We start from the raw sequence: 23,724 nt of genomic DNA on the forward strand, positions 1-23,724 counted from the left end.
ATATAATCCCTCGTAGGTCCATTTCAACAAATTTGAGGTCAGTTGAATCATGTTCTAAAATACATGTAGGCTTTGTTTGAAAGTTTAGATGGGAAAGAAGGGGAGAGCTTTGAAAAATAAAAAGGATTGAATGAAAAGAATATAACGATTTTGGTTGAGAGGTTGAAGGTTTATTTTTCTTCATAACATCAAAAACCCCATAATTTAAGAGAACTCAGAATTTGTATTGAAAGAGAATTTTGGAGGGCTAAGAGAAATTTGTACTGGAAGAGAGTTTTAGAGGACTTGGAGAAATTGTTCGAAATTGTTTGGAGGGCTTATTGTCGACTTCCAACGCTGCTCGTCCAACTCAATTGCAAATTGAGTTAATGTGCGCGAATTAGCTCACACCAACACAGACGTGAGTCAGCGTTGGCAAAGGATGCGGCGGCGGGAGCCTTATTGGTGCGGATCAAGGAAGGTCAACGAGTCCAAATAAAGCTGTAAAGTTTTCTACAAATTAATTTAAATGGAATTAACATAACTTACTAGACTTGGTTCCTAATTAATCTTGACAAATTCTTTACGCATAAAAGAACCTTATGTACTGATTCGGACTGGACAAAATCCAATGAGCTAGAATAGGTTTAAAAAATTGAGTTTAAAAAAATAAATGGGATACCCGTGCGTTACTAGTGTGGTACGCACGCATCTGTTTTTAAAATATAATAAAAATGTAAAATTCATTTTCCTTATATATTTATTATTATTTAAAAAAAAAAAACTTGATTGTTTAGAAGAATCCCTAATTATCACAAAACAGAGGCATTCTTCTCCGTTTCAGTTCTCCCGCCGCCACACCTCTCCAGTCTGCAGCACAGCCGTCACGCACATCCGGCCAACTCCACAACACGCAGCACATCCTTTCCAGTTCGAAATTCCAGGTTCGTTTTCCCATTCCTCCTTCACTGTGATAACACAGCTTTAATTTGTTTGTGGATAGTGAAGTGTTGAAGTTAGGGTTTCTATTTAGTTTGTGGATACTGAAGTGTTGAAGTTAGGGTTTCTCATTTGTCTTGATTATGAAGTTTCAATTTGTTCCATCGACTGAAAAGTTGTAGTTAGGGTTTCTCATTTGTTTTCCTATCTTGTTTGTAGTTTGAAGGTTAACTGAGATGGTGAAGGACAAGGTAAAGGAACCTGTTCTTACGGCTTTCACACCTAATGGTGACTATGTTGCCATTTTGTCTGGAAATGGGACGGCCAAAGTAAGCATTTCCTTCTTCTCCTCTCTGCATTTTATGTTTGTTTGTAATTTTCGTGATATATTTATGTTAGGTTAATTGTCTTGTCTAATTTTGGTACAATTGTTTCGATCATAATAGTGAACTCTTACTTTGGCATGATTTCGTTTAGCTTCTAGTTTATCGAAGCTTCTTACTTACAGAAAAGTCAATATAAGTTTAACGGTGAAAAAATTGAGATGAATTTATGCTTAAGACAAATTCAGCTGAAATGATGCCAAATGAAGTTTATAGATTACAGAATGTCATATAGTGGAGTTTGTATCCAACGATCAGTTTGCATTTCTGTTTCGAATAAGATTTTGTCGGGTATTTGATTTCTTACGATTGCACTTCCCATAATTCTTGTAATGGTGGTGACAAAAAGTCGTCTTATATTCTTCAGATTTGGAATACAAATAGTGGAGATTTGTTAGCAGAGTGGAAGCCATCAGATGGGGATGATGATGTCCGTTATTCTTGTATTGCATGCAGTTTTACTGGGAAAAAGGTAGTATGTATGGATACTTTGGAGAATATTTTACTCACTAATGCTGTAAAAGGCTTGATTCTTACTTTCTGCATTGTGTTGTGCACTGCATGATATTGTAATTAGCGTAGAAAAGATCAGGGAACTTGCATATTAGCTCTCGGCACAGATGATGGAAAAGTTTTCGCTATTGATGTTTCCACTGGTGACAAGAAGTGGCCTATTAGTCATCCAATTCCCAGGTATTGTTGTCATTTGAATTTATTTATTTTTAATGATAAATTTCTACGTATTTTTCTTGTGAAGTTTCAAACCATTATTGGACCACTGAACCAAGTAAAACTATCCATTCAAATGAGTGCTCTTTGGTTCACTCTAATCTCCATGCATAGTACATTTAATCAAAGGAATCATTGTTTAATATGAGATTAAAATGACAGTTAATTCTAGTATGTAATGTATTGTTCTTACTCGTCCATATCATCATACAGTGGGATTTGCGGACTTTCATTTTCAAAAAAAGGACAGCTTCTTTGTGTTGTTGGACATGATGGGAAGGCATATGAGATCAATTCTGAAACTGGAGAGCTTCTAAAGGAGTTCAAAGTCTCAAAAAAGTCTATCTCTTCACTGGCTTTCTCACATGGTATGTACTGAAATCATTTTGGTTCTTCGTCCATCATAAGAATTTATCTTTTTACTCGGTAGTTGACACTTTTCATTTTTCTTTTTGTCCAGATGAAAAATACTTGGCAGTTTTCAGCTCTAGACTACGAGTTATAAACCGGGAAACTGGGAAAGAGGTTTTGAAGTGCCCTAGTGATTTGGTAAACATTATTACCTATTTTAGATGTAAAATTTATCTTTACAAGCTCAAAGCATCATCATATTTTACTTTTATGTCTTAACAGGAAAATATAAACCGTGTATCTATATCCAATGATGCAAAATATTTAATTACATCAGATTCTGAGGCTAAACATCTTCAAGTTTGGAGGTCTGACTTAAGTTCAGGAACTTTGAGTACTGGTCCAACACTTTCATCAAGGCATGCTCCATTGGTTCTTGATTGCCACCTTGTTGGCAATGAAGAAGATGATTTGGTTGTCTCGGCAGTTACTTCAAGTGGAACTTACATATGGAAGAATCTGAACGCTTCTTCTGAAGATCAGGTACATCGAACTAAAATAACCTCAAAAATCGAAAAAGTTGAAAGTGAAAAGGAAAATAGCGAAAGTTCAAAGAAAAAGCGCACTTCTATAATTGCATCCAGATTTCAATCCACTGGGGAAGACGGTCAGATAAAAGCTTTGGTGACTTATGGCTCTGCAGATCATCCAAAATTTACTGTCTTAAATATTAGCGATTTAGGGGAGAATGTGGTATTAAATGTGGGAGACGAGCCTGATTCCATTCAGAAGCTTGATAGTCCTTCTAAGAAAGGTCAGATATACTAAATACGTGTTTAGTTTTTCTTACACTCTCATTTTTGCTTCCTTTTAGGTAAATATTAGGTTATCTTGATTTTGTTTTCAACTATTTCCTTCGAATAAACATGAAAAATCCATTAAGCTTGTTTGTCTTTTACAAGTTCTCTAAATGATTAAACTCTTATTTCTGCTTGTCTGGCTTGGAACTGGAAGCAGCAGTAGAAAAGGAAAGCAAGAAATCTAAGAAAAGACAAGCAACATCTGATCCTGATCTTCTAACCACAACTGACAAGGTGGACTTCGGTAAGAATTATAGTAATATTTTTAATTGTTACTTAGCATGATGAAAACATTATCCACCTCCATGAGTTAGGCCATCTTTGTGTTTTGGATCCCATTTTACTATCGCCATTTTGAGAAGTGTTACTTATTGGTGAAGTATTATTGGGTAATTTTTGTACTGGTATTTAATGTAGATCAACTCGAGGATGCCGAAGGAGTCCTTGATGATGATCCGAGCGAGCCAACAATGGGAGAGAAACTTGCTAGTCTCAATTTGGTGGATGAAAACAAATCCAATGACAAAGAGCAAGAATCTTTGGTCTCATTGAAGCCTCCAAGTGCAGACAGTGTAGATGTTTTGCTTAAACAAGCATTAAATGCTGATGATCGTGCCCTTCTGCTGGATTGCTTGTACACACAAGATGAGAAGGTTATCTTTTTCTCCTGTGACTGAACTGTATTTATATTTGAATGGTAAATTGCACACTTTGTAAATAACTAATACAAGATGTAATTCCTTTTGCAGGTTATTTTTAAGTCAGTTGCGCAGTTGAATCCATCCAATGTCCTCAAACTTCTTAATTCTCTTATAACCATTATTGAGTCTAGGTATATACAAGTTATTTTCTTTCCTTTGAGCTGTGCAATTTCGACTACTACTGATGAATTATAATTCTCTTTATTTTTGTAGGGGTGCAATTTTAGCGTGCGCTCTTCCATGGCTGAAGTGTCTACTTTTACAGCATGCAAGTGGAATAATGTCCCAAGAATCTTCATTAAAAGTTTTGAACTCTTTGTTTCAAGTGAGTTTTGCTCTACCTATGTCTTTCGAACTACCAATTATATGCATTTCATATCTTATTGATCATGTTTTCTCCAACCAACTAATAATTCTATCCTTTTGTGCAGCTGATTGAGTCTAGAGTCTCCTCTTTTAATTCCGTCTTCCAACTCTCAAGTTTGTTAGACGTCCTTTACGCCGGGGTAAGCATCTTTTTGCTGTCTTCAAATGGTTAGCATGAAATTTATGATTAACTTGTGTTTATGATGCATGGTTTCTTTTGAACAGGTTCTTGACGAGGAAGTAGATGAAGTTGAAACAGTGCCGATCATCTACGTTGACACAGATGACAGTGAAGGTGAAGAATCCGAGGATGTCATGGAAACTGACAAAGATAGCAAGGATGGAGAACTATCTGATGAAGCATTTGACGAACTTGGTGTCATTGAAGGTAGTGCTGATGGTATGATGGAAGATTAATGATGTCGCATGCATACACAATTTTGGTTCTTTTCAAAATTTGTCATAACATTAAGATGATAACACTTTGAGTTGAGTTTGGCAGAGATCAGTTTTTGATGTATTCATTGTAGTATCTTGGGGAACACCATATACATTTGCTTGTTCACAAAGCATCGCAGTTTTGGGAAATTGATACTAGTGTACTAACAGTCAATCAAGCATTATAACTTCACAAGTCTCTATGGGAAAATAGGGTTATTTATTTGAATATTGGATGAGTTGAATGAAAACAGAAAACAAGGCGAAGAAATTCATTTTTTTTTTTCATGTATGATATTATGTTTTAAGTTTAAGAGAAAATTTGTTCGGGGAATAAATTTATTCTTGAAATAAAACGAAAAAAATTAATCAAAATTTTATTGACTATACGGATTGTGCTCTCACTATCAGGTATCCTTAATTGAGAATTTAGAATTACTTTGTTCTGCTAGAAACTTGAGGTGTTTCTTTCAGTCAAAAGCTGTTTATGTTTGTTAATTTTAAAATTTTGAAATGCCTGGTTGAGGGTAAACCAACTGATATACTAGTTGTGAGTCTCAATCCTAGATAAAAAAGTGGGTTGTGTTAGGCTGTTGATAGTCAATGTAGAAGTTTGTCAAATGTCTATGACATTGATCAATTATGTAAGAGTAATGCTATGCTTACACCCAATACTTACACCAAACACTGTTCACCGTATTTATACGGTGAACAGTGTTTTTTTAAATAAAATAATAATATTTATTTTTATTTTTAAAATTAAGGACGACACTGTTCATGTACGGACATGCATTAACCAACTTCATTACTGCATTAACCAAGTTTTTACACTGCATTAACCAAGTTTGATGATTGCTAAAAATTATTGTTAATACCTGGATATCGCATTAACCAACTTCATTACTGCATTAACCAAGTTTTTACATTGTATTAACCAAATTTGATGACTACTGTAAAGTACTGTTAATGAGTGTAAGAATAACATTACTCAAATTTGGTTAATGCAGTGTAAAAACTTGGTTAATGCAGTAATAAAGTTGGTTAATGCACGTCCGTACATGAACAGTGTCGTTCTTAATTTTAAAAATAAAATATTATTATTTTATTTAAAAAACACTGTTCACCGTATAAATACGATGAACAGTGTTTGGTGTAAGTATTAGTGTACATATGGGGTGTAAGCATAGCATTACTCATTATGTAATATGTTTATGTTAGGTTGTTGCTCGGAAGCAGCATGCTGGATGACTTGAGTATAGGTGTCAAACATGAAAAATATAGATCACTTTAAGAAAAATTTATGAAAATAATGGACGATGTGTTTAAGAAAAATTTATGGAAATAATGGACGAAAGAATTAGACAACTTAAATTTTAAACTTTGGTACACGGACAAAGTTAGATTGAAAAATGTGATGGAGATTATTGTAAAGTGGTGGAAGAAGGGTATTACAAATGTAAAAAAAAAAAGTAGGATATTAGATCATAACACTGAAATTTGTAGTGAAACAAGACACCTTTAATGTTGTTATTGCTTACTCACCTCAGGTTGGGTTAGCAGAACACCTTAAAAGTAAATTTTTTTGGAGGATTTAGAAGGTTTATTTTAGGATATACTCTAAAGAAAAGTTTTTTTTAGTAGGAGATCTAAATGGACATGTAGGGAGTATAAAATTATACCTAGAGAGAGCATGATTATTCAATATAGAGTATTTGATTAAGGATATAAGAATCAAGAGGAGGGCGGAGAGAAGAAGTCACATGGAGATCCCCAAATCAAGTGGTGACATTTGGAGGTGTAAAATAACAGAGTTTCCAACACAAGATTTTGGAGGGAGAGTTCAGATAACCACAAGAAAGTACAAATTATATGTGGAACAAGATGGTCCAAACAATTAGAAAAGTAGATAAAGAAACGGGAGAATAATTTTTTTTTAAAACTAGGGGTAAAGAATCGTGGTGGTGGAATGAAAGTGTTTAGAGTAAAAAAGTTTTAAGAATAGTCAACGTGTAAAAATGCTGAAACTTGAAAAAGTGTAAGAAAACTAAGAAAAAGACCTAAACGACGATGAGTGAAGCAAGATTCCGAGCTTTTGACGATTTATACCAATTTTTATAAACTAAGGGAGAGGAGAATCTATATATAGAGTTGTTAAGGGAAGAGAAAGAAAGACAAGAGATTTGTATCAATGTTAAAGATGAAGAGGATAAAGTTTTGGCTCAGGAAAGTGATATAAAAGATAGGTGGAAGATGTATTTTTACAATTTATTTATGAAGAATATGAATTTCACCGGACTCTAACAAACTCGACATTAGAAAAGGGATCCAAACTATAATTATTACCGTCGAATTTAAAAGTAAAAAGTAAAATAAACATTGAAAATGATGAGTAACAATAAGGCGGTTGAGCTAGACAACATACCTATTGAATTGTGAAAAATTCTTGGAAATAGAAGTATTGAGTGACTCAACAAACTCTTTAACGAAATTATGAGGTCAAAATAAATGTCGGATGAACAAAGAAGATACAATTTAGTTCAAGTCTATCAGAATAAAAGGGATATACAAAATTGTACAAATTATAAAGGGATTAAACTTATGTGTCATACCATGAAGTTATGAGAAAGAGCGATTGAATAGAGACTAAGAAAAGAGACTCAAGTTACTAAGAATCAATTCGGTTTTGTACCTAGGAGGTCGACCATAAACGTGATTTATCTACTACAACGTTCGATGGATAAATATCTGATGGATCAACAAAGCTTGCACTTGTTTTTCTTATTGATTTAGAGAAGACGTAAGATAGAGTGTCTAGAAAGATCTTGTGAAAATTTTTAGAGAAGAAATGGGTTAATATTGGCTATATTCGAGCTATTCAAAATATATATGGAGAGTTTTGAACTAGTGTGCAGACTCAAGGTGGAAAGACAGACGATTTCCCCATTATAACAAGATTGCACCAAAATTTAACCATAAGCCAATACTTTTTAATTTAATTTTGGATGTACTAACGTAATACATCCAAGAGTAAGCACCGAGATGAATGTATTTTTCAGACCATAAAGTCCAACTTGGAGAGTTAAAGTAGGATTTAAATGAAGGTTGGCGACGAGCCTTAGAAATGCATGGTTTTCGCCTAAGCTGAAGTAACAGAGTATATGGAATGTATGTTTAACAAAATGAGAAGCGTTTTTAACTTAGAAGTAAAAATTGGAGATCATATCATCCCACAAGTCATGCGGTTTAAATATCTATCCATAATACAAAACGATGGAGAATTAAAAGGGGATGTAAATCGTCAAATTCAAGTTAGGTGGCTGAAATGGAGCAAAAGTGCTACTCAAGCTGATGAATTTTTTTTCTCGAACAACAGTAATAACTGCGATGTGTACGGGATAAAATGTTAGACAATTAAAAATCAACACGAAAATAAAATAAGTGTAACAGAGACGAGGGTGTTGCATCAGATGTATGGTAAGATTAGACGTGATAAGATAAGAAATGATAATATTAGAGAGAAGGTTGGAGTAACACCTATGATATAAAAAATGGTGGAAAATAAATTTAGGTGGTTTGAACATAGAAAGAAAACTTAAAGATTCAGTTGTAAGAAGAATAGATCGAATAGAGAAGAGTCAAACAGGTAGAGGTGGAAAAAGACACAAAAATAACTATTAGAGAAACTATTAAAAAGAAATTGAAATTAACTATTGCGTAGAAACATTGTCTTAAGAAACATTGTCCTAGATACAACATTAAAGGAAAATTTAATTTGATCCATATTATCAAGTCCATTTAGTAAAATAAAACTTGGTTCTTGTTGACTAGTAAAATATAACTCTCACTCATTCTCATTGCCATTTGTAAGCATCAAAATCAAAACTTTATTCATTGTAAGGTATATCAGTTACAATACAGTTAATTTATGTCATATTGTTCTTATGATTTCTTCATTAACCTATCCTTGTCATATGAACCCTCATTTCTCAACTCAATTAAGGGCAATTCTTCCTCATTTGAATCATTTTCTTCACTTACCCTTGATTCTACATCAGCAGTAGCTCCATAAGCCCAACTGCATACTAAATAATACAGTACATTAACACCGCTCACCGCGGCAATAATCCAATAGTACTTGTCAAATCGACCCTTGTTAATATTATCCGAAATCCAACCATCTTTTCCACCTTTCGAGGTAACCCTTTCGACAACGCTGAACAAAATAGAAGATATCACGAATCCAACCGCCATTCCTAGTCCGAAAAGAGACGAAGCGATGCTCGACATAGTCTTGGGAAATTCGGTGTAGTAGAACTCATTTTGGCCTATAGCATTGAATGCTTCAGCTATACCACCTAAGCAAAGTTGAGGAAAAAGCCACATTGCAGACATGTTCAACACCGCATTAGGATCATTACCGTATCCTTCTGCGATCGCTCTTCTTCGCCTTATAGTCTCGACGATTGCTGCTGTCACCAAGTGTAGGAAAGAGAAAAACAATCCAAGTCCCATTCTGTTCTTGGCACTAATCCTAACTTGTTTGCCAAGTAACTTCGAGGCTAGTGGAATAAAGACGCGATCATAAAGAGCTATCCATATAAATATTGTGAATATCAGGATTACAGTTAGAGAACCAGCCGGAACTTCAAAGCTTCGAGTGATGTGTCTGTTCAGCGATTTCGCTTGCAACAATCCGAACGAGCCTCCAATGTTAAGCGACATCATGATGCTTGTAGACCACAAAGGAATAACTTTGATAATAGCTTTGAATTCTTCTACTTGATCAATTGTGCATAAACTCCAAGGCTCCGAGGCCGATCCATCCAAGGCTAGATCTTTTTCTGGACTTCGAACGAAACACGCTTTATTCAAAAACCTATAAAACAAAGCGTTACCACAAAGTTCGATATGTTGATTCAACCACTGAACTAACAAAATATAGTATAATGTAAATATGTGAGTGATTCTATTCAACCTTAGTTTATCAGTTGGAATGATATATTCAGAATCCTTCGAACGATGATACATTCCGTCCGAATTCTTAGGCGGTAGTCGAAGCTTTCTATTCTTATAAGCCGCAACGATCACTTGTAAAAAGCCAGTGAACAAGCTGCTATTTGCTTTATTCTTTACGTAAAGCGGAGAAGCGAGAAAAAAGAAGAAAGTGGAAAAGAACATAAGTGCTGCAGGAACTCCGAAACCGAGTTTCCAACCAAGATGATCTTGGATATAAACTATTCCTGTGAAAGCAATTATGACAGAAATAGCTGAGGAAGCATAATACCAGCTGAAGAATATTTCCAAGGCTCTCTGGTTATTAGGATTGTCTTTTCTATTCACCTGGTCCGCGCCGAATGCGATGGAGCATTGAAGGCCACCATTTCCAATGGACATAAGAGCAAGTGAAGAAATTAGCATCGTCATTTGTGCGGTTGTTGCAGATATGCATCTTTCAGATGATGGATTGCAAGGAGGAGGCCTTGCTTGTGGGATCATGGCTGTTAGCCATAAGAGTACCATTCCCTGTCACCAAAAGGTGGAAAGTTGAGTTGTTTTTCGAAACATCATTTAGAAGATGTTTTCGGTGTCTAACACTAACACGAACATATATGTAGTTACATTAAATCAATTTCATTTGTTAAGAATTGTGGTTGAGTCTGACTCTACCCTACAAATCAGTTTGCAGGGCGCTTATAAACACAAGCAAACACACACCTCCTCACGTCCAGACTAGACATCTAATCATAGAAATAAATGGTGAGTGACCCGATAGCAGACACCCCACCGAATTTTAAACAAGACTCTGATACCCTGATAGGAAATGTGGTTTGGCCTAACTCAACCCTATAAAATTAGCTTATATGGTTAGGAATGTCCCCGCTTATAAGCACATGTTCAAGCCATATATTGTCTGATGTGAGACTCTTTACTTCCTAGTGTCGGTGTTTCTAAGCAAATAAGTCAAAATTTCTATCCTATTCATCTCCTCCACACAAGCTAATTCACATGATTATGATGGAAACAAAATAGGAAGGTCTAGTTAGTTACCATGAAAGTGATGATGGAACCTAAACCAACAGCAAGAAACCGACCAAGATGAGAATCAGCAATGAAAGCACCAATAAGAGGCATGAAATTGGTGGTAGCAACAGATAAAAGGAGTATATGAATAGCCTTAGACAAATGTAGATTATAGCTTCCCATCAAATAAAGTATCATATTTGGCAACAATCCTAATGTTGCAACTCTAGCAAGTGATTCATTTGCTGCAATCAATTCATACATTAAAAACATCAAACAACAGTTAATAATTAATTCCAATATGAAAAATAAGAAAATGAACAAAAAAAAACATACCTATGATGAAAGGCATGGTAATGAAACCACCTTTGTTGTGTATTTGAGGTTGTGAAATCATGTCTTTTTGAAAACCATTTTTGGTATGAGCAAGTGAAGGAAGCTCTATTTCATTCTTTTGATCCATCTATGAGATTCTTTGTATTGAAATTCCTTGAACGGAAAGAAGAAAGATGATTTAGTTAAGTTGAAAAGAAAGTTGATGTTGGATATCGTTGAAGTTCATCTATGCAAAAAAAAAAAACATGGACGAAGTCTTTAGATTTTGCGATCTTGTTTCTTAAAATGGTCAACAGACCATTCTTGTTTCATCGTTCGGACCATTTTTTTTTTCCTCCCGTGCTCCACGTGTGTACATGATTTTATTTTTATGATATAAAATGTATGATGGTTTTGGTTGTGCCATAGAGGTAAAATTATATTTTGAGTCTCTTATTCTTAGAATTTTTTTAATATTGTCAAAAAGTTATTTTACTTAGTTGTTTAACATGTTCCTTTTTCTAGAGGTAAAAGTTATTTAACATACCTTTTTCTAACATGTCCCTTTGATCAAGGATAAACGATTATAATCGATCTCAAACCTGTGTCATTGCGACTATAATGTATTGTTCTGAGAATATTTAAAATTTTGTCAATTAATTAGAAAATGCAATTCGTTAAATTAAAATGTATGAGTATTTTATATAAATAATTCTTAATTTTAATTTCTAGGAAATGTGAGACTATTAAATTCGGCCTAAACCAGAAACTAATAATAAGAAAAATAAATAAATTAGATCTATTTATTTATAACATTTCTCTTCAAGTTGATGAGTGAATATCAATTATTTCAAGTTTGCAAGTTGAATTGTTTGGTTATTAAATTGTTTGTTAACACATTTGTGAGCTGATAACTAGAAGAAATGTAGGCTTTAAATATCAATCCTCTATCATGTTTTCTTTAATGAAATGTATGTCAATTTTAAGGAGCTTTTATCTATTATGTGGAACAAAATTATGTGAAGTACTCCCTCGTCCCAAATTATATGAGAATTTCACTTTTTAGATTCATTGAATAATTAATGTATCTGGTATGTATATAGACTAGATACATTAGTTATTCAATGAATCAAAAAAGTGAATTTCTCTTATATTTTGAGACAGAGGGAGTACTAATTATCAAATTTGTTGTCAAAAAAAAAACTTTACAGTTGTTTTGTTCGGGATCCAAAATAAGATGTAGTTCTTTGATGTAGAATTTTGAATCAATAATCCTAATATCCAATGGCATCTTGGTGAATTTCCGATGTAGCGGTGGAGGAGAGTGTGTGTACTTACAAGACACTCTGACGCTCAAGTCAGTTCAATACTCTAAAGAAGAGTAATAAAAAGTGGGGATTAAAAATATACCATAAATTGACGTGGAAAGGTATTTATATATCATGGGCTCAATAGAGTGATTGAACTTTGCTATTTTAGACCTTTTGACCGACCCATAACAGTTGCCCCCAATACTTACTAGACACCTTGAATATTAGGGATTCTTTAGTGACTACAATCAGCTTTCCGAGGATTCTTATTTGTTGTTCTAAAATTGAAACGTGTAAGAGTCAGTCGCAGAAGTAGCGGGGGACAGGGGCATTGGATGCTTTCTTGTCACTGAGCCATTTTTACTTCTCCTTGCCAACACGTCACTCTAGGTATGTAGGTTAGAGAACGATTATCCTATCTAGGATACTTAAATGCATTTTACCCTTGTTTGGATTAATAGGACAAGATATTGATTACCTTCAGATTTTCTCCTGCTGTTCGATATGAACTGTCAATGCTTGTATTGACCCTTCTTACAAAAGCTAGACGTTGTTCTCCACTTTTTCCTCTTTTTCGTTGTCTCTACATATCCATCCATTCTCATCATATTAATTTGTTCCATTTTGTGAACTTAGCTTATCTAACCAGTTTGATGGCAGCGATAACGACATAAGATTACTCTGGGCCGATTCTGAGTATTTAGCTTACGAATCTATTTTTGTTCAAGGGGAAGAAATATCGTCTAGTGCTTTGGAATATGCGTTTTCTTCTATTTTTTTTCTTTCAATTTTAAATGAGAAAAGGATATGCCACAAGTTTGAAGGGTGTTTTATCCCCCTTTACTCCTGCATTTTTCGGAAGTTAGGTGTTCGACTTCCACTAACCTCATTTAAGAAGAAGGTTTTGAATCATCTTTGCATTCTACCTCCTCAACTTCATTCATGTGCTTAGGGTTTTGTAAGAGTATTCCAGTATTGGTATGAATACCACAAAAAATGGTTCCAACTTTTCAGGACCTATTTTCTATTTTTTTGAGGTACATATCGGCCCAAAGGATGCCATTGGTCACAAGCTCTTTTCTCTTTGGTGCTTAGAGAACTAGATTTTCAAGGTCTACACCAACAATTAAAAGTATTTCAAGAACGATTAATTTCTGGCTAAGCCTATTTCTCCTCTTGCATAAGAGGAATTCTGTGTTGTCTATCCCACTTCTATTAGGCAAGTTGAATGGACGGACTGGAGGGACAATTCATTTTTAAAGATAACTTTGTTCAATTTTAAAAATAAATTATTTGATTCAAATTTAAATTGAATATAATTTAAAATTTATTAATAGTTAAAATTGATGCGAGTATTTTACATATTTATCTATCCATATCAATTTTTAAAAATGTTTTACATAAAAATAATTTAAAATAATTTAATTCAGATATTTTTGTTTAGACTTGTTCAATATGGTTGTGAGTCTTTAGGTTTTAGTTTTGATAGTCATTTTTAAACCAAAACATGTTAGATAAAAATTAGAGTTTATTTGATTTTTTACATGATTTTAAAAACAATTTTCACTAAAATTTAAAACAAAAAAAATAAAATGTTAAACTATTATTTAAAAAAAAAATAGACACTACCACTCCAACAACGACTATGATCACCTACAATTACTTTCAATAATCGTCAACCACCACTCCGACCAATAATCAAACTATTATTCAAACCTTTGCTGACCACTATTTGTGATCATCTTCGATAACCTCCTTATCCACATATGATCTCTAATATGACCATCACTCTGACCACCATAATCACTATTACGTTCATCAACAATTATCATTATCAATCATTTTGTTAACCACCGTCAATTACCACTCTGACCATTACGGATCACCAATTAGACTACTTGTCACCATCATATATTAGGACTCTAACCATCACTGATCATCATCCCAACTATCACCACTCTAACAACCAACAATAATCATTCTTAAATCCATAACCACCAATTTTAACCACTATTATATTATTATTAAAAAATTACTATATATTTATAATATTTTATTTATTTAACAAATTTAATAGTATAAATATTTCGACTAAGATATATTTAAAACATAAATATTTATATTTATATTTTTTTAAATGATTTTATCATTTAAAAATTTCATAAATTAATACTTAAAGTAACTTTAATTTTAAAAAGTTTTCAAACTCAAAACAAAAATTAATTCTAATTTTGAGATTTTTTTTACCATTATAATTGACTGGATAATTTAGTTTGGAGATCAGCTTTGACATCAAATGATTTTAATATTTTTTCAATGACAGTTACGAAAAATCAAACCATAATTTTTCTTATCAAATCGAACATGAATGACTACTGAATTAAGAAAATGATTGTCAATAAACCAATTAAATTTCCTCAATTGACTTAAGTCTTCAATTTTTGTGTTTTCATTTTCAAAACCAAAGGTTTTTGTTTACTACTACTATTATTTAAGTTAAACATATAAACTCATGAGTCATGAATTCTTTTTCTTTGCGCCACATATAGAAATCAAGTAGATAGATATCTCTTCAATCATTATATAATAATAATAATAATAATAATAATAATAATAATAAAGTAATATCAACTTGTCAAAATTTAAGAGGTTGATTCTCATATTAAACTTATTAAATAACACTCAAGTTCGTAACCATCATCTTAAGTCAACACGTGGTATGCACGTGTCAAGAAGTTGGACACGTGGTTTTCAAACATAACTCATGAAACACTATAAATAGAACATGAATAAAACTCAAACATCACAAAACAAGAAAAGTGCTTAAATATAACCATAAGAGGAAAGTTTCAATTATATAATAGCAAGTGAAGAAAGAAGTCAATTTGAAGAAGAAAAAATGGCATCACACGACCAAAGCTACAAAGCTGGTGAGACCATGGGACGAACTGAGGTAACATAATGTCACTTACATTTCATTATTCCCTTTTTGCCCTTTCCCATTTTTTGTTCATTATATAGTAGAATAATATTTATATGTATTTTTGTTGTAATGTGGTGAATCAGGAAAAGACCAACCAGATGATGGGCAACATTGGAGACAAAGCCCAAACTGCAAAGGAAAAGGCCCAACAAACAGCCCAAGCTGCAAAGGACAAAACCCAGCAAACAGCCCAAGCAGCTAAAGACAAGACTCAGCAGACAGCCCAAGCAACAAAGGAAAAAGCCCATGATACATCTGCTCAAGCTAGAGAGAAAGGGTCAGAGATGGGCCAGGCTACCAAAGAAAAAGCCCAATCAGGAAATGACAACTCACCTGGGCTTTTGCAGACGACAGGAGAGAAGGTGAAGGGTGCGGCACAAGGTGCTACTGAGGCAGTTAAGAATACTCTTGGGATGGGAAATGATGATCAACACAAGGACAATTTCCCAACAAACCCTCGTTGAGATTGTTACTAGTTTTTAATAATGCTATCATTTCAATTCAATAATGTTGTAATTTACTTGTTTTGAATTTGGATTTACCAAACGTGCTTTTGTTTTTAAGAATAAGTTGCACTTCCCTCATATCTAGATACCAAGAGAGGGAAATGTATTATGTATTCTATTTTCTAGTTTCTTGTTTTAAACTTGTTGTAATATAATGCTATAATATGATTTTCATTTTAGTCTTAGCATCCAAAAGTTACTTTATTTTTATTTGGCATAATACATTTCAAGAGTAAGATTTTTATCTTCTATTTTTAATAAATAATATTTTTTTTAAAAGTAATATTTTATTATATTTAAACACATTGCTAGAACATTTAATATTAATTAATATTCAAAATTTATATAATTAAACATTATAGTAATATAGCTTATTTTAAGAAGTAAAATTACATTATACCTCGTAATAGTATGTTCAAATTAGATTAAATATCACATTTTGCAAATTAGAAATGATACAATATTTAAGTTTTAATAATTTTAATTTGTATCAATTATTGATTTATTTCCTTGTAAAAGTAGTATAATCATCTCTATATATTTGGAATAAAGAAATATTAGACATTGTCAAAAAAAAAAAAAAAAAAGAATGATAAAATATAGTGAAATGATTGAACAATTTATATGAGCTAATTTGAGTAGTTTTCTTATGGATGATTCAGAAGGTGAGAAGGAATAATCGTGAACACCTCAATATTTATTAAGTCAATAAGCAAAGAAGAATCGAAAACTTGTGTGTGTTTCATTCTGATTTCAAATTTTGAAGAGATTATAGTTATAAAGATAATTATGATAATAAATGTCGAGTGAGTTGCCCAACTTGCTTCATGTTGATAAGGGGTGCTTTGTGAATTTTTGTATGATAGATAAGATTTAGATCCAATCTTGAACCGTTGCAAAGAGATAAGCAAGAGAATCTGTGTATTCAGCCAAGAAGAATTATTATGTACATCTAATACACCATTTTAATTCAAATGCTTCTTGTTCAAGTTCATCACCAACTTCTTGAACACAACATTTGTGACCCTTTTGTCAACAAAACACAACATTTGTGACCCTTTCGTCAACAACTTTCGTCAACAAATTTGTAACTTGTTCATTTCGACAGTATCATAATCTCAGCTTGCCTTCACACACCAGATACCTCAAGTAATGAAACCTCATCTCAATATGCTTGCTCCTCACATCCGAACATAAAGATATAACCACCTGTAGACTTTCGATCATCTTTTATCTCTGCACTAATTGAAATCGGTATAACTGAACAAATCACATTTTATGCTCGTATTTACCGTGGAAAAGATCCTCTTAATTGTTGTCAAGTGAGACATTTTCGGTCTCTCCATGAATCTACTCTTCCCTCTTGGCTTGTCACAATAAAACCATTTGATACATCGACCAATTGTTGGAATTCGCAATGCCAACAATTAGCCTTATGGTTTCTAGCCTAGCAACAAGTTCAAACACCTCATCAAAGTCTATACCTTTTATTTGCAAAATTCCTTCGCAACTAGTCGAGCCTTATGCTTAACAATTTTACCTTTGGGATTTGCCTTCAACTTATAGACCCATCTCACATAGATTGGCTTCTTTCGTTCCGGGAGATCAACCAACTCCCATGTACTATTTTTCTTGATCGAATCTAGCTCCTCTTTCATCGCATACACCCATTTTGGATCACTTAATGCCTCTTTCGTGCTAACGGGCTTGGATTCGGCCATAAGCGCAAAGTGAACGAAATTACCATCATCATTGATTTTGTTGTCTCAGAATACTTGACAATCTTGGAGTCTCTGAAGGCAAACCTCTTTGCCTAGTTGGTCGTCTACTGCGTTCCTCGATTTCGGCTTCGATAGGTTGTTGTTTAGTACCTGCAGTAGCCTAATTTTCTGAATTTTCACTACCATAACCGGTTACAGGATTCTCATAATCGATTACTCCTTCTGCTACACCAGTCTCAATAGCCTCTCGTAGCATGAAATCGCGCCCGTAATCGGTTACGCCATTCTGGTAACCGGTTACGGGACCTGTCAAAGTCAATTTTCTGCTATTAAAAGGCTTCACCTAGTCGACCACAACATCCCGACTTATCACCATTCTCTTGTTTGCAACTTCAAACATTTTATAACCTCCAGTAGGGTGCTAACCAACGAACAACATCTTTTCACCCTTATCGTCCAATTTCCTTCGAAGCTGACCCAGAAAGTGTTGAAATGCTATCGAACTGAAAACTCTCTAATGAATCAAGCTTGGTTTAAATCCAGACCATACCTCTTCTGGAGTCACCTTATCAAGCTTCTTTGTAGGGCACCTATTCAACAAATAGGCGGTTGTAGAAACGACTTCACCCCATAACGCCTTCGGCAAGTCTTTTCCCTTTAACATGCTTCGAACCATGTTCATTATTAACCAATTCTTCTTCTCGGAAACACCATTTTATTTTGGAGTGTAGGTTGGCATAACTTCATGCACTATCCCCTCTTCATCATAATACTTCACAAACTCATTCGAGGTATATTCACCTCCACCATCCGTTTTGAGAATTTTAAGTTTGTGACTACTTTGTCGCTCAACCATGAACTTAGATCTTTTGAACACATCAAATATCTCATCCTTTCACATGATTATGTATATCCATAGTTTCCTCCTAAAATCATCATTAAAAGTGACAAAGTACCTATTGTCACCATATGAGATTACGAGTTGACTTGCATTAGACTGCACACATCGGAGTACACCACCTAAAGGTCATGGTATGTGCTATGAAATGAATCCTTGTTGAAACTACTCTTGTGTAGCTTCCCTTTTACACACTCTTCACACATCTCAGCTGAAATATTGATCTTTGGCAACCCGATTACCATACCATTCCTTTGTAACGCGTTGAGGTCTAAAAAATTGAGATGTCGAAGACGGTAGTGCCACAACCACTCTTCTCGACTTATCGTTGGATCAAGAAACCTACGCTCCATCACTTTCAATTCTTTCTTGAAATTCATATTGGCAGCCACATGAGCTTTAAAGACTAAAACCCCGTTTCGGTAAAAAATTCGCAAAATCTTGTTTTCCGTGCGAATCATGTAATCCTTCTCAAGGAATTGACCAATACTCAACAAATTACATTTAATTTCAAAAATGTATAGCACATCTCTAATCAAGGAATGACCACCATCCCTTCTTATGATCAAAACATCACCGACCCCGTCGACCGCTAAAGTGGTATCATCTGCGAATTTCACTTCATTCTTTGTGGCTTGATTGATTTTGACAAACCAATCCTTTCTACCTGTCATATGTGTTGAAAAACCATAATCCAAGTACCATTCATCACTGCCTTGGACTCCATCTTGAAATGTTACCATAACGTTTTGCTCCGAACGCGTTTCTGCAGCATTTTTCGAACTGTTGCAGTTATTGTCTAGCAACTTGTAGCTTCTATTGCTGCTGTCCAATAACTTATTAGTTCCACAATTCTCCTCTGTGATCATCACCAGAAGCGTGTTATCATCATCCACCTCCTATCGAGCAACCTTAGCCTTGTCGCTTTAATTTTCCATTGGTTCTGCGTTACAATATCTTGTGAAATGACCACATCTCTGACAATTTTAACATTTCACATTACTCTTGTCAATTCTCTTGGTGTTATTGCCTTGACCATTACCTTCGGAGCTGCTCTCACCTCTACCCCCATCGCAATTTTGGAAATTTGACTTCTTCCCTCTCGAAGCCCATTTTCCTTTCGATCGTTTACTCTTCTCGTTGAGCCGTGCTTGCAACGCAATCTCCGCTTTAGCTTTGTCATTTCTCCTTTCATCCATCTTTTGGTCATGAGCCTCAAGAGAGCTTCGAATATCCTTTTTGCTCAACGTTGAAAGGTTTTTCTATTCTTCAATTGCCACTACAATATTTTCGAATCTTGACGTTAAAGAACGCAAGATCTTCAACATAATATTCTGCTCCAAATTAGTTTCTCCGCACGACTTGATTTGATTCACCAAACACGAAATGCGAGTTATGTATTCACTGATGGTCTCATTCTCTACCGATTGAACTAATTCGAATTGTTGCTTGTGAGTTTGTAACCTCACCACCTTTGCTTTAGCATCCCCTTCACAAGCTTTCTTCAAGATCTCCCAAGCTTGATTCGCCGAATCTCAATCGCCAACTTTTTCAAAGTTGTCACCATCAACAGAAAAATGAATCAAGAAAAGTGTCTTGTAATCTTTCTTTTCTTCCATGTGTGTAGCCTTCTAAACATCTGTAGCTTCTGCCCCAAGTGGAGTAACTCCATTGTTAACCACTCAAGAACCTCATTTATTTGCACCATTTATCATAGTTCTCCGAATCAAAGGTTGGAAGATTAGTGAGAACTCGATCGTTGGAGATAGTAGTCATCTTTGCAGCAGATTATGGATCATGAATCAGGCTCCTGATGCCAAATGTTGGTACATACACAAAGTATTTTGGTGAATCAACGAAGAAAAAGAGTAATTAAGAGAATAATATAGATAAGAGAAATTGAGGAATATTTATACAAGCTATTAAAAACAAAAACACAAAAACATCTAAAAAAAATAAGCTAAAAAGTCTAAACTCGGGCTCGATCGTAATCGATAACGCAAAATGCAATAATTAATTAATTACACCTACTCAAACAGAAACCCATAAATTGAAAACACACGCTATTTTTTTTAAGCAATTACGACCTCGATAAAACCAATTTCTAACTTTCAAAATTTAATAAACTATTCAGACCAATTCGCGTGCAATTCAATTATTATGTATTAGATATATTCTCAAATCTAAATCTCCATCATTAGACCAATAAAGGTTAAAATTTAACCTATATTCATTATGTAGTTTTAATAAGTGATCAAAGATCTATTTATGATTTTGTGAAAAATCTTGTTATTTGAAAAAGCAATAAGTGTAGGCTTGAAACATATTTAGAGTTATGATAATATAAATCTTTTAACTACCAAAAATAAAACGAATTTTAAAATTTTTTAGTCATGCTAACATATGTCATAACATATGTTACAAGGATACAAATTAAAGATATTATAATTAAAAATATTAAATATAATAAAATATAATAGAATCATATTTAAAATGTGTGTTTAAAAAAATATTTTTATAAATGTTGATACTAGTTTTTTATTTTTTTTAAGAACAAATTAATTAATAATTACTAGTATTAAACATAATTTTTTTGGCTATCCGCACCGGTGTCGACCCACAGCACAGGTGGGCCACTAATCCGGCTCGTGCGGAGAGGCATGCGCACTGGCCAAGCAAGATTGTTCCGCCTGGAAATCGAACTCGTTTAAACATAATTTTGATCAACATAATATTTATACTAACTTGTTTAAACTTTATTGCACATTTTTTTTTTAACAAAGTAAACTTTTCAATGCGATGGCTAAATCATTATTATTACAACAAGAAAACAAGAAGCTCAAACTAAAAATTCGAAAGTACATACAATTCCCACTCACTTCTAGCCTAGATAGTAAGAGGGAAGCGCAAATTATTCTTAAAAAAAAAAAGCGCGTTTGGTAAACCCAAATTCAAAACAAGCAAATTACAACATTATTGAATTGAAATTATAAACTAGTAACAATCTCAACGAGGGTTTGTTGGGATATTGTCCTTGTTTTGATCATCACTTCCCATCCCAAGAGTATTCTTAACTGCCTCAGCAGCACCTTGTGCCGCACCCTTCACTTTCTCTCCTGTTGTCTGCAGAAGCCCAGGTGAGTTGTCATTTCCTGTTTGGGCTTTTTCTTTGGTGGCCTGGCCCATCTCTGAGCCCTTCTCTCTAGCTTGAGCAGATGTATCATGGGCTTTTTCCTTTGTTGCTTGGGCTGTCTGCTGAGTCTTGTCTTTAGCTGCTTGGGCTGTTTGTTGGGTTTTGTCCTTTGCAGCTTGGGCTGTCTGTTGGGACTTTTCCTTTGCAGTTTGGGCTTTGTCTCCAATGTTGCCCATCATCTGGTTGGTCTTTTCCTGATCCACCATTACAACAAAAATATAAATATAAATTGGAAAGGGCAAAAAGGGAATAATGAATTGTTAGTGACATGATGTTACCTCAGTTCGTCCCATGGTCTCACCAGCTTTGTAGCTTTGGTCGTGTGATGCCATTTTTTCTTCTTCAAATTGACTTCTTTCTTCACTTGCTATTATATGATTGAAACTTTCCTCTTATGGTTATATTTAAGCACTTTTCTTGTTTTGTGATGTTTGAGTTTTATTCATGTTCTATTTATAGTGTTTCATGAGTTATGTTTGAAAACCACGTGTCCAACTTCTTGACACGTGCATACCACGTGTTGACTTAAGATGATGGTTACGAACTTGAGTTTTATTTAATAAGTTTAATATGAGAATCAACCTCTTAAATTTTGACAAGTTGATATTACTTTAGATATCATTCATTGTATTATTTATGCGATAAGATATTCTTGATTTATTTATGAGGGCAAATACAATGAATTCATGACTCATGATCTAAAAAGTTTTGTTTTAAGTTTATACACAAATGGAAGGACCTTGGTTTTGATAATAAAAAACTAAAACTAAAGACTCTATAGTTGAATTAAGTAAATATAATTGGTTTTTGATTTTCAGTCAATCCCTCAACAAAGCTCTATTTGAATTTTGAATTTTGAATTTTGAATTTTTAAGTTTTTCTATCGATTAATACATGTGAGACATTTTAAGAAAGTTTATAGAAATAGTTAAACAAGTCTTAATATTAGGAAGATCCTAAAGTCCCCATTGGTTGGGGATAGAGCATTGAAAGAGTATATATAGAGGGACACTCCTCACCTTACCAACCGGTTTTGTAAGGATGAGTTAGGTCAAACTCTAATATGGTATAATAGCCTATCCATCAAACCATGGGTCTCCCACCATTAATATCCACGCACCAAGTCCAAAAAGAGTGCTGGGCGTGCGGGGGGTGTAATATATAGAGAGGCACTCCTCACCTTACCAACCAGTTTTGTAAGGATGAGTAAGGTCAAACTCTAATATGCTATCAGAGCCTATCATCAAACCATGAGGGGGGTGTATTATATAGAGGGACACTCCTCACCTTACCAACCGGTTTTGTAAGGATGAGTTAGGTCAAACTCTAATATGGTATCAGAGCCTATCGATCGGAACATGGGCCGCCCACCGTTAATATCCATGCACCAAGCCCAAAAAGAGTGCTGGGCGTGAGGGGGTGTATTAGGAAGATCCTAAAGTCCCACATTGGTTGAGGATAGAGCATTGAAAAAGTATATATAGAGGGGCTCTCCTCACCTTACTAATTGGTTTTGTAAGGATGAGTTAGGTCAAACTCTAATACTTAATACATTGATTATTAGTGTTAAATATAAGTATAGGAATAAAGTTTAGAATATTTAACTACAAGTCTAAAGATCAACTACAATTAACAAAATGCATAAAGTAATCAAAAATACCATTTACACTATCCCATGCAAGGTGGAAGGGTAGCTCGTTTGACTGATAACAATTTAGTTAAAGGTTAAAAGGAGTTAGAGATTCATAATTCAAGTTTTAACAAGAGTGTAAATATGTATTAATAGTTAACTATCAGGCGCCATCTCAATTTTTTTGGAGGCCCTAGTAGATTTATCTTAGTAAACATTATAAACACTTTATGGGACTTTATATAGCCACATATTTAGTGTGAAAATTTTGAAGTCATGTGCGGTAGCCTGTCTTGCATGTCCTCAAAGACGGCCCTATTTACTACTAACAATTTAATATTAAATAATATTATTATAAAAGACATCTCAAATTCGTCCTCATTTTTCTTAAGAATTATCTA

General features: G+C 34.0%; 5 protein-coding genes across 6 annotated transcripts; 2 read left to right on the forward strand and 3 right to left on the reverse strand.

Annotated features, from left to right (window-relative positions):
* The first annotated feature begins 764 nt into the window (after positions 1-764).
* LOC131601184 (uncharacterized) lies at positions 765-5,007 on the forward strand. 2 transcript variants are annotated; one of them, XM_058872954.1, is made up of 13 exons: positions 765-923; positions 1,138-1,247; positions 1,669-1,773; positions 1,879-1,994; positions 2,244-2,398; positions 2,491-2,579; positions 2,664-3,195; positions 3,399-3,485; positions 3,659-3,894; positions 3,991-4,073; positions 4,156-4,267; positions 4,374-4,448; positions 4,534-5,007. In XM_058872954.1, the coding sequence occupies exons 2-13, from the start codon at positions 1,155-1,157 to the stop codon at positions 4,723-4,725; spliced, it is 1,875 nt and encodes a 624-aa protein (XP_058728937.1). In that variant the 5' UTR covers positions 765-923; positions 1,138-1,154; the 3' UTR covers positions 4,726-5,007. The 2 variants fall into 2 exon arrangements, with proteins under 2 accessions (XP_058728937.1, XP_058728938.1); XM_058872955.1 differs by having other exon boundaries at positions 3,402-3,485.
* A 3,599-nt stretch (positions 5,008-8,606) lies between these two features.
* On the reverse strand, positions 8,607-11,418 carry LOC131606154 (protein NRT1/ PTR FAMILY 1.2-like). The gene is made up of 4 exons (XM_058878432.1): positions 11,104-11,418; positions 10,795-11,012; positions 9,722-10,269; positions 8,607-9,622 (listed from the first exon to the last, which is right to left on the reverse strand). Exons 1-4 carry the CDS (start codon positions 11,228-11,230, stop codon positions 8,686-8,688), a joined length of 1,830 nt encoding a protein of 609 aa, XP_058734415.1. The 5' UTR covers positions 11,231-11,418; the 3' UTR covers positions 8,607-8,685.
* Positions 11,419-15,203: 3,785 nt separating this feature from the next.
* On the forward strand, positions 15,204-16,060 carry LOC131606155 (late embryogenesis abundant protein 2-like). Its single transcript, XM_058878433.1, has 2 exons — positions 15,204-15,345; positions 15,459-16,060. Exons 1-2 carry the CDS (start codon positions 15,292-15,294, stop codon positions 15,837-15,839), a joined length of 435 nt encoding a protein of 144 aa, XP_058734416.1. The 5' UTR covers positions 15,204-15,291; the 3' UTR covers positions 15,840-16,060.
* A 2,562-nt stretch (positions 16,061-18,622) lies between these two features.
* On the reverse strand, positions 18,623-19,699 carry LOC131603368 (uncharacterized). Its single transcript, XM_058875670.1, has 2 exons — positions 19,543-19,699; positions 18,623-19,359 (listed from the first exon to the last, which is right to left on the reverse strand). Exons 1-2 carry the CDS (start codon positions 19,697-19,699, stop codon positions 18,623-18,625), a joined length of 894 nt encoding a protein of 297 aa, XP_058731653.1.
* A 1,535-nt stretch (positions 19,700-21,234) lies between these two features.
* Positions 21,235-22,113, reverse strand: LOC131606156 (late embryogenesis abundant protein 2-like). The gene is made up of 2 exons (XM_058878434.1): positions 21,972-22,113; positions 21,235-21,887 (listed from the first exon to the last, which is right to left on the reverse strand). Exons 1-2 carry the CDS (start codon positions 22,023-22,025, stop codon positions 21,507-21,509), a joined length of 435 nt encoding a protein of 144 aa, XP_058734417.1. The 5' UTR covers positions 22,026-22,113; the 3' UTR covers positions 21,235-21,506.
* Positions 22,114-23,724: the final 1,611 nt, after the last annotated feature.

Source organism: Vicia villosa, linkage group LG5 (genome assembly GCF_029867415.1).
Source record: "Vicia villosa cultivar HV-30 ecotype Madison, WI linkage group LG5, Vvil1.0, whole genome shotgun sequence".
Classification (NCBI taxonomy): Eukaryota; Viridiplantae; Streptophyta; class Magnoliopsida; order Fabales; family Fabaceae; genus Vicia; species Vicia villosa.